The following is a 10,858-nucleotide window of genomic DNA, read 5'->3' on the forward strand; positions in this document are numbered from 1 at the left end:
AAAGCTCCATGACTTCGAGGTCGGATAGAGCCACCAACTAGTTAGCCCCTGAGCCTAGGGTAGGTGGCTCATCACTGGTTTATTTAGGCTCCTCATAGTGGACCGAGGGCTTGTACTAATCACTGGCGAAGATGCCCAACAACACCAGCTCTCGATCGGACATCGTTTTCACCAGTGTGTCGGCCGCCTCATTGAGCCACCTCGGGATGTGATTGAGCTCGAGACCATCGAACTTGTCTTCTAGCTGGTAGACTTCTTGGCAATATGCAACCATCTTGGTATTGTGGTAGCTTGATTCCTTCATGACTTGGTCAATGATTAGCTAGGAGTCGCCCTAGATGTCAAGCCGTCAGATACCCAACTTGATGGCGATGCACAGGCTATTGATGAGTGCCTCATACTTAGCCACATTGTTGAAGGAGGAGAAATGGATGCGAACCATGTACCTCATGCGTACCCAAGGGGTAAAACAAAGACCAGCCCCACACTGGCGCCTTTCTTCATCAGCTATCTATCAAAGTACATCATCGAGTACTATTGGTCGATGACAGCTAGTGGCATTTGGATCTTGGTCCACTCTGTAACGAAATCAGCCAGCACTTGAGACTTGATGGCCATCCAAGGGACATATGAAATGCTTTGACCCATCAGCTCGAGTTCCCACTTTGTGATTCTTCCTGTGGCATCCTAGTTTTGGACGACGTCGCCCAGAGGGAAGGACGTCATGACTATCACTAGATGCGACTCGAAGTAGTGACACAACTTCCTCTTGGTGATAAGGACGGCATACATGAGTTTCTAGATTTGGGCCGAGCGAGTCTTGGAATCGGACAGGACCTCGCTAATGAAGTACACGGGACACTGCACTTTGAGGGTGTGTCCCTCTTCTTCTTTCTCTACCACTAGGGTGACACTGACCACTTGCGTGGTGGCTGTAATGTAGAGCAGAAGTGGTTCTCCATTGGTTGTGGGGACTAGGATCAGGGCCTTAGTCAGGAGCTGCTTGACCTTGTCAAGTGCCTCCTAGGCCTCAGGCGTCCATTCAAAGCAGTTGGCCTTCTTCAGAAGCCGATAGAGGGGGAGACCTCATTCATCGAGGCATGAGATAAAGCGACTAAGTGTGGCAAGGCACCATGTTACTCGCTATACCCCCTTTATGTTCTAAATCAGGCCCATCCTCATAATGGCCGAGATCTTCTCTAGGTTGGTTTCGATGTCGCGCTTGGAGATGATAAAACCCAGCAGCATACCCCTTAGAACCTCGAAAACACACTTCTCGTGGTTGAGTTTGATACCGTTTCCTTAGAGTTTTGCGAAGGTCTGCTCTAGGTTGGCTATGACCTGGTCAGTCGGTTTGGATTTGACCACGATGTCATCGACATAGGCCACGATGGTTTGTCCGATGAGATCCCCAAAACACTTGAGCATGCAGCGTTGGTACGTGGCCCCCATGTTCTTTAGGCCAAATGGCATTGTAACGTAGCAGAACAATCCAAATTGGGTGATGAAAGATGTCATGAGCTAGTCAGACTCTTTCATCATGATTTGATGGTACCCGGAGTACGCATCAAGGAAGCAAAGGGTTTCGCACACTGAGGTCGAGTCGACTACTTGGTCTATGCATGGCAAAAGAAACAAATCCTTTGGACATGCTTTGTTGAGACCCGTGTAGTCAACACACATTCTACATTTCCCACTCTTTTTTCGTATAAGAATGGGATTGGCTAACCACTCGGGTGGTATACTTCCTTAATGAACCCGGCCACCAAAAGCTTCGCAATCTCCTCGCAGATGGCCCTATGTTTCTCCTTGTCAAAGCAACGCATGCGCTGCTTCACCAGCTTGGAGCCTGGCCTGATCTTCAAGGCATGCTTGGTAACTTCTCTCAGAATACCTGGCATGTCTGAGGGTCTCCACGCAAAGATGTCTCTGTTGGCACGGAGAAAGTCGGTGAGCGTGCTTTCCTATTTGGAGGAAAGCGTGGTGCCAATGCGCACCACTTTGCCCTCGGAGCCACTAGGTTCTATGAGGACCTCCTTGGTGCCCTCTACAGGCTTAAAAGACCTGGCCGACTGCTTGGGGTTGGGTGCTTCTTCGATGACCTCCTCCCTGGTGGCTGCAAGCTCTTTGGAGGTGACAATTGCCGCAGCGTGTTCGCAGCACTCGACCTCGCACTTGTAGGCACGCTAGAAGGAGGTGCCGATGGTGATGACCATGCATGGACCTAGTATCTTCAACTTTAGATTGGTGTAGTTGGGGACGGCCATAAACTTCACATAGCATAGACATCCCAGGATGGTGTGGTAGGTCTCATGGAACCCGACCACCTCGAAGGTAAGGGTCTCTGTCCTATAATTGGTTGGATTCTAGAAGGTGACAGGCAAATTGATCTACCCAAGTGGCATGGCCTGCTTTCCAAGCATGATGCCATGGAAAGGTGTCCGGTCGGCCGAATGCACGATCAGTCGATGCCCATGGCGTTTAGCATTTCAGCATCATGATGTTGAGACCACTGACTCCATCTATCAGCACCTTGGTGAGCCACTTTGTGCCGATGATCGGGTCGCCCACGAGCGGGTATCTTCCTAGCTACGGGATGCTTTTCGGGTGGTTGGTCTGATCAAAGGTTATGGTGGGCTCCGACCATCGAAGGAAGGAAGGCACGGCTGGCTCGACCGTATAGACCTCATGGTGCGCAAGCTTCTAGAGGCGCTTGGAGTCATAGGCCACCGACCCTCCAAAGATCATGAGGTAGCCATCTAGCATTAGAAATCCATCGTCCTTCCCCTCGATGTCATCTACGGCTGACTTGGGCTCCTTCCTATGCCCCTCCTTGTTGGAGCCTCCGAACAAGAACCGCTTCATGTGGACGCAGTCCTTGTATAGGTGCTTGATGGAGAAAGTATGGTTCGGGCATGGCCCTTCGAGCAGCTTCTTGAAGTGGTCTAGGGTACCTTCAGCGGGCTTCCTACCCCCCTTCTTGAAGTGGTTGGTAGTGGCCACGAGCGAGCCTTCATGCCATTGCTTGTTCTTCTTCTTGTTGGGGAGGTTGGAGGCGCCTTCGCTGGCGTCCTCGTCCCGCTTTGCCTTGCCCTTGGGACGGTTGAAAATTGCCTCGACCACCTCCTTGCCCGAGGCATGGCTGGTGGTGATGTCGAGGAGCTCCTTGGTGGTTCATGGGCCCTTATGTCCAGCTTGTGAACCAGGAACTCGTAGGTGGTCCTAGACAGGAAAGCTCCTATGACGTCGGCGTCGAGTAGCTCCTTGCACTGTCGATAGAAGCGCTGGATGTACCCACAAAGAGTGTCCTCAGACTTCTATCAGTAGTTTTGAGATCCCATGGGTTCCCAGGATGCGCGTATGTTCCCTGGAAGTTTCCCACGAAGATCCCTTTTAGATCCGCCCAACTTTGGATTCGGTTGGGCGAAAGGTGTTCCAACCACGTTCACGCCGAATCGACCAAGAACAATGAAAGGTTGCGGATAATGAAATTGTCACTATCCGCTCCACCGGCTTGGCAAGCAAGCCGATAATCCTTGAGCTACAGTCCAGGGTTTGTTTCCCTAGAGTATTTTGGGATGTTGGTCGACGGTCGGTACCACGGTGGGAAGATGGCGTTAAGGATGTGTCGGCCAAAGGCCTAAGGTCCTAGTAAGTTAGGGCTTGAGCTTCGATCCTAGCTCCTATCATAGAGTCTGCCACGATGAGGGTGGTAGCCATGGCTGGCCTCCTTCCTCTCATTGCCGCGGGCATGTCCGCGGGCATCTAGGATGTTGTGCGCGTCATGGTGGAGGCCAAGACGCTCATGCATCGGGGCTGCAGCGCATGGCCTACCGCCTCGCTGTGCCTGGTGAACTGACACGTCCCTATCGGGTGGCTCTGAGGGCGCACGCTGGCTGGCGTCGAGCTCGCATCATTAGGACAGTGACCTCTTGGCCTGCTGTGCCGCCGCACGCTCTAGTAGTGTGCGAATCTCACGATGGTCCCAACGATCCTTGGTTGTTGCGGGCTCCGGAAGCCCTCAGAGCAAGGCTGCTACGGCAGCAATGTTCTAGCTTGCCCGGGTGAAGTGTGAGAGGGCTTCGTCGTCCTCGATGATCCTCTGGTTTTTGTCACAGGCCACGACATGCGCACGCCCATCGTCTCCATGGCGCTCGATCTCTCGCTCAAGCTCCACGTGTTCCTGCTCGAGCTAGAGTCATGCTTCTTCGATCTCTTAGTGTCGCGCCCTCAGCTACTCTACCCACAGGCGAGGTGGGGCCTCTGCATCCCCCTCGACCTCGTTATCGAGGTCGCCTATTAGGGTAGCCCCTTCCTCCTAGATGCTTTCGATGTATCCCTTGGGGGTACCTACCATGAAACATTCTCGTGAGGGGTGATGGCTCCCCCTGCTGGAGTCAAAGTCAGAGGGTGACTCTGATTCTCCCGTGAGAAGGTCATGGAAAGATTTCATGATGTATTCGGTCATCCCCATGAACTCATCGTTCGTAGGGGATAGGGGCGTGCACTACGCCACAAGGTGGCCAACAGTCTTGTGGCATTGCGCGAACTAAATGGGAGCGCTGTTGGGGTGCTCCGAATGAGGTATTCTAGGGAGAGCAGCTCTCCTGCAGCAAGTTGTGTCAAGATGTTGGTGAACAAGAAGGTGAGGTGATGTAGGTCCTTCCAGGACGGTTGGGGTCCCAGAAAGGTGCTGAGCTGGTGCTCTAGCCTCCTATAATCGAAGCCAAGGAGTTGGTCGCTCCCAAGGACATGGGCCTCCGGTGCATGCAAGTACAGCTCCTTAAGCATCTCGGCGATCGTGTTGAGGCTAGCGGAGTGGAGAGGCTGGACGACAGCGGGAACCTGCGCCAACTCTCCCTCCGTCGTAACGATGAAGTCTAGGTTCTTGAAGTGCACGTGCACGCCTAGGACTTAGCTGATGCCATGACTAGCCATCCAAGGCCTGATGTGGACGTCAAGACGTGCAAAAAGCCCCTACCTAGGGCATTAGCTATCGATGTTTTTGGACTACCAACGAGTAAATTTATATTTGCGAGTCTGGCTCGGATGGCGTGCTTGGAGGACACAAGGGTTTATACTAGTTCGAGCAAAACATCCCTACGTCTAGTTCATTGCTGCTCGTATTACCGGCACTTGGTTTGCAGTAGGGGTTACAAATAGGAGAGAGAGAGAGAGGATCCTCAATCTCTGGTGGAAGGAGTGAATGGGTGCTGAGAGCTCGCTTGCCGCTTAGCCATGTGCTCGTGCCATGCTCTTGTGTCAAGATCCTCCCTTTCATGGGGTGTCCTGCTTCCCCTTTTATAGGCGAAGGGAAAGCACGGGTTACAGAGGAGGAAAAGGAGAAGAACGAGAGAGAAGAAGGCTTCTAGGGTTGTCGGGTCCTTCTTGTCCTTCATGTGGGTCCTGTTGATCCTGTAGATATCAACAAGGATGGCTCAATGTTATGGCCCTGTTCATCACTGGCGCCAAGTGCAGGCGTCATCTACCGATCATGGCGTTCCACTCCGTCCCGACAGATGTCGTGATGAACTGACGCGCCTATCAGCGTTCGTACGAGGATTAGGCAGAACAGCACCGGCACGTCCGACACTGTTCTTGATGTGATTCCCTAGGTATAGGCCGTCATGGCCACGGTTTACATCGAGGCGTGCCAGCCTCTTTCCTGGCGTTAGAGTTTTGACCCAGGGCCATACGCTTGGACCTAGAGTGGTTGGCGGCAGTATGGGTCCCCGTCAGACGAGATGGAACCCGCGTCCTCGAGGTCGGGCGAGACAGAGCCAGCGACCTTGGGTGAGACAAAAACCGCGTCCTTGGGGTCGGGCGAGACGGAGCCCGCACCCAAGGGGTCGGGCAAGACGGAGCCCGTGGCCTTGAGGTCGAGCGAGACAGAGCCCACGGCCTTGGGCGAGATGGAACCCATGTCCTTGGGGTCGGGCGAGACGGAGCCTGCACCCAAGGGGTTGGGCGAGATGGAGCCCGCGGCCTCGAGGTCGGGCGAGATGGAGCCCGTGGCCTTGGGGTCGGACGAGACCTTTTAATACGTCTCGAGCCATCCGGACAAGTCAGTGTGGGCGCTAACTTTCTTGCTTTGGGTATCCCTAATATCGATACCCGATAGTTAGGGTTATGTTTAGGGTTGTACCTGCGCAACCGGAGCCTGGTGTCGGAGAAGACGAGGGCCACCTAGAGAAGACGACACACCGGTTAGAAGGACGATGAGCGGTAGAGAAGGGGCAGACGGGGACATGAACTCACATAATCACCGATATCTAGAGGGGAGATAGGGACAGGGAGAAGGGAGAGGCAGAGAGGGAGGGGATTAGGTAGGAGTAGGGAGCTGCTCGTCGGCGGCAAGTGGATCGTCGAGGTCACCTCACTGGAGTCGGGGAGGACGGAGCCGAGACGGCGAGGGCGCGAGCCGCGAGGCGAGACAAGAGCGGCGCAGCGGGTGAAATGAACTAGGGTTTGGGGTGAGAGAGAGGGCACCGCAACGTGCCGCTTATATATGAGGGGAGGGAGGCGGGGAGTCATTGGGGCTGGGCCGCTTCACGCTGGGCCTTGGTGAGGAGGGGGGTGGGGGATTGGGGGCCAGGGGGAGGGCGGGCCATTGCCGGGCCGACCGTTGAAGGCCGAGCCGTGTCATGTCAGGCCACGGGCCTGAGCAGCGGCCTAGGCACAGCCAGCTCCTTCGGGCTGGCCCAGCCCGGGCCCGCTGACCATCGGGTCGTGTTGTGCTTGGGCCAGGCCAAAATTGTGGGCTTCGTGTCGGGCCGTCGTGCCTCGGGCTGCTTGGACATTTATAGCATCCCTCAACATATATATTTTATTAGGTTTTTTCCAGCAATAACCGCGCAGCGCTGAGAGAGAATTCATTCCATTCCATCCCAGGAAAGGCTCACCATATTTATTTGCATGCCTATTATTCCAATTCTGGAACAATCAGCCCCCCAAGGCAAGTTTGGAACATATATATAGAGAGAGAAAGAGAGAGGGAGAGTATATTCCAGCTGATCGATCGATTGATAACAATCCAATACAATAATACTCCATGGCCACCGCCGGCAGCAAGCAAGCAGTAGCAGCAGCAGCAGCAGCAGCTGATCAGGCGGAGTTCGACCCCAAGTGGGAGTGGCAGGAGAACGACACCAGCTTCAGCTACCGCATCCATACCTCTCAGGTACGCACTCCCACGTACTGCACGCTAATGGCAATGGCTTCCCTGTCCCTGCCCCTGCCCCGGCCCCTGCCTGGATGATGCACATCACATGCATGACCACTCTGCTGTCTCCCTTGCTTGCCTGCCTGCTTTTTGTAAAAAAAGGCTTCAGCAAACAAGATTGCAGGGTGCAAGTCGACGGCGCCGGCCGCCTCACCGTCATCGGCCAGCGCTCCCATGCCGCCGCCAACCCCAGGAACTCCCGCTTCAGCAAGGTCTTCCAGCTGTCCTCCACCACCAACAACGACGGTATCACCGGCCGCTTCGACGCCGGAGTCCTCACGGTCACCGTGCTCAAGCAGCACGCAAAGGCGCCGCCGGCCGGGGACGCCAAGCCACCGCCGCCGCCGCAGGACCAGGACCAGCGCAAGGCAAAGGAAGACGAGCAGGCCAACAAGCCCAAGGACGACGCCAAGCCCGAGGATGCCGCTGCCGCCAGCAAGAAACCCGCCCCCGCCGCCGACGCCCAGCAGGTGGCGGACGCCAAGAGCGGCAAACCGGAGCCAGCAGAGCAGCCCAAAGCGGCGGCGCCGCCACCGCCACCGGACGTGAGGAAGGAGAAAGGCAAGCCCAAAGCCGGGCGCCGCTGCATCTGCACCAGCACCGGCAGCAGCCGACACGAAGCAGGCCAAGCCCAAAGCCGGCGCCGCTGCAGCTGTGCACCAGCACCGGCAGCAGCTGACACGAAGCAGGCCACGCCCAAGCCGGCGCCACCGCCGCCGCAGGCCGACGCCGAGTGGAAGGCGGTCGATCCGGAGAGCCAGGCGGAGACGGAGACCGAGACGGAGACGGATGCGGCGGAGCGCCAGAGGAAGGGGGCGTGCCGTGCCCGTAGCTTCAAGGAGCGTGTGGCTGAGGAGCTGCAAGGGCTGGCGGGCTCCGAGTGGGCGGAGGGCCTCGTGGTTACGGTGAAGAAGAACAGGGAGGTGATCGCCGCCGCCGTCGCCGCCTTCTCCCTTGGCGTCTTCGTCTCCAGCGAGCTCTTCTCCAGGTCCTGGAAGGCTGGAACGGAAACTAATAATAGGCTAATAGCCAACCAAACCATGCACGCGTCTAGCCATTTATTTGCATTGTGACAACGTACACGTAATATAGTTTGTCACGAGCTATATATTGAGATATATGCAGTCCATGTGGAATTATGGATATATGTACATGCACAAACGTACAGAAATGAATTGTAAACATGTTTAATTTATATACATGTACAGTGTCACAAATTGACGAAGCTAACGCAAAACTTGAATTACTACAAGAGTTCATTGTTCATACTTGTGTCAAGATCCATGCATGCATGTTCGACAATATTCAGATACATACGGTGAAGAGAGAATTTCAGGCATCTGTACTGTACACCAGACGAATCAAAGCTAAGATCGATGATAGTGCCATTAAGTGTTTCAGGCTTTCACATTGACCACCAGAAGAACGGACCAACGATCAGCATTAGTCCAGAGCATGCATCTGCTGAAATGGATGCTATATATAGGTCGTTATATGATGATTCATACAGGCTCTATCGTTTTCACTGGTGAAATTAATCTCTCTGAATGCAATGGATGTGTGGCCATGTGGGCCGTTCGAGTGCAGCAAAGATTGCACACAGATCGATGATACACATCACAACTGACACAACAGTTCACTATCCAGCGTGCGTCTAATTCTTCCAAGCTCCATGGAGATAATTCTTTCCATCCCAATAATAATAAGTATACAAAAGGCTGGCGTGTTTGCATAGCAGAACCATACGATCATCCAGATGAGCGAGCATATACCGTCCGGCCTGGTGTACCCTTCTAGTCTATCTGGGTGCGGTTGGGGTTGACCATTTCCCAGCTCCAGCTGCTGCACGCTTACCTGATTAATTATATAGCCGCATCTCCTGTGCTTTGGCCAGCTGCGCAGTCAGGTCCTAATCCACAAGAAGAAATAATCAGCGGAGATCGAGCAACACATGGAAATCAGAGATGAAAGAGGGATCGCATGCATGCAAGATACCTTTGGCTTGAAAGAAAAGAACCATCCAGTGAGTGCAAGATCGTATCAGCAAGTCCATAATCAATACTTTCTCCGTCCCAAATTATAAGTCATATTAATTTTTTTTGGAGAGTTAAAACATCTCATGTTTAACCAAATTTATGTAATAAAATAATAATATTTATGATACTAAATATATATTATTATATTCTTCATTAATTATATTATCCTAGTATACCTATTTGATTTTATATTATAATTCTCTCTAAAATCTTGATTAAACTTGAGATGCTTTGACTCTAAAAAAAAAAGTTGAAATGACTTAAAATTAAGGAATTCAGCAAGCTCTTCCTTTGGTTTACCAACTCCTTTAGACAAGAGTTCGAGGTAGTAATCTGTGTTTGTATCTAGCTCTTTTGCCTGAGTGCAAAATAAAATATTCAGTACACTAGCTACTACACTAGTCTGCAATATATAGCATGGGCATAAGGCATAAGCATAAAAGGGAGTTGGATTTTGAGTTGGATCTGACCTTAGCTTAATCCACATATCAATGGCAGCTCCACCAGATTTGTGCACCCTAGGTAAGTGTAACTTAAAAGCAATTAGTGGTGCACGTTTAGGGCCCAATATATGTGCCGTTAAGCACGCAACCATGCGAATGCAAAAGAAGAAAGCTTAGAAAATGTAACATACCAATTGAATCTGGCAGCACTCCTCTTTTGCCCTTGATACCAAGGGAAAGAAGCATCGCAGTCTGACCATACGCCATGGTAAGACTGATTGTGTAAACGGCACCGGTAGCGTCTGGGCGTTTAGACGGACGCTCGCGGCTGCAATCCGTTTTCGTGGTAGCGTCCAGATGTCTAGACGGACGCCCGCGGCTGCAATCCGTTTTCGTGGGTCCACGTATAGGCCCACGCCGGCCGGATGTTGCTTGCCCGTGCGTGCTCTCGTGCGGCCATGAGGGGGCCGCGCCACCGAACGTCGCCCGTGCCATGTGCTCGCTCGGGGACTTCTCGTGCCCCCTCCCGCTTCCCAGGCGCATCCCATATGCAATACCCAATCTACTTTTGAAATATTCGAATTCAACATAAAAAAAAAAGTAGATGAAACACTTAAAACATGCGTCTGAAACACTTAAAAAATACTTATAAACATGTGAAAACATTGCAAATAGACACAACATCCAGATAAAATACTTTCAACATATGTGTGAAAACATATGTAACATCAAAATAAACACGCTTGCAACACACGTCTCAAAAAATAGATGAAATATTGGAGACAGACTCTTGCAATATACGTGTACAACAATTGCAACATAAGCAACATCCCGGTCTACTTTTGCATCATCCGTATGAAACGCTTACAACATACCTTTAAAACATATGAAACATTTGTAATATGAACTTACAACATGTGTTTTTCACCCTTCTTCCGTGCGACGCAGAGCAGAGCGGGAACGAACGGTTTCGGTCAGTCAGCGACCGGGGATGGTGGCGTGACTTGGCAATGGCCAGCTGTGCCTGTGCCTAGCCTGGGCCCGCCCAGCGACAGCTCCCTCTCCTGGGGTGCTCCCGGCGATGGTCGTGAGCGGGAGGTCAACGCTGGGCCGCGGCGCGTCAGAGGCGAAGGTCTTCCTGGCCGTCGGCCAAGTGT

The 10,858-nt window shown here is 52.8% G+C and overlaps 1 protein-coding gene across 1 annotated transcript; it reads left to right on the forward strand.

Annotated features, from left to right (window-relative positions):
• The first annotated feature begins 7,051 nt into the window (after window positions 1–7,051).
• Window positions 7,052–8,295, forward strand: LOC136516157 (uncharacterized). The gene is made up of 3 exons (XM_066509533.1): window positions 7,052–7,176; window positions 7,323–7,799; window positions 7,875–8,295. The coding sequence occupies exons 1-3, from the start codon at window positions 7,052–7,054 to the stop codon at window positions 8,293–8,295; spliced, it is 1,023 nt and encodes a 340-aa protein (XP_066365630.1).
• Window positions 8,296–10,858: the final 2,563 nt, after the last annotated feature.

The sequence above is a fragment of the Miscanthus floridulus genome, chromosome 17 (assembly GCF_019320115.1).
Source record: "Miscanthus floridulus cultivar M001 chromosome 17, ASM1932011v1, whole genome shotgun sequence".
NCBI lineage: Eukaryota > Viridiplantae > Streptophyta > Magnoliopsida > Poales > Poaceae > Miscanthus > Miscanthus floridulus.

Coding starts and splice junctions, on each gene's coding strand:
- LOC136516157 (XM_066509533.1), top strand. CDS start 7,052: ATGGCCACCGCCGGCAGCAAGCAAGCAGTAGCAGCAGCAGCAGCAGCA. Junction 7,177..7,322: donor AGCTACCGCATCCATACCTC/TCAGGTACGCAC, acceptor TTTTGTAAAAAA/AGGCTTCAGCAAACAAGATT. Junction 7,800..7,874: donor AAAGGCAAGCCCAAAGCCGG/GCGCCGCTGCAT, acceptor GCGCCGCTGCAG/CTGTGCACCAGCACCGGCAG.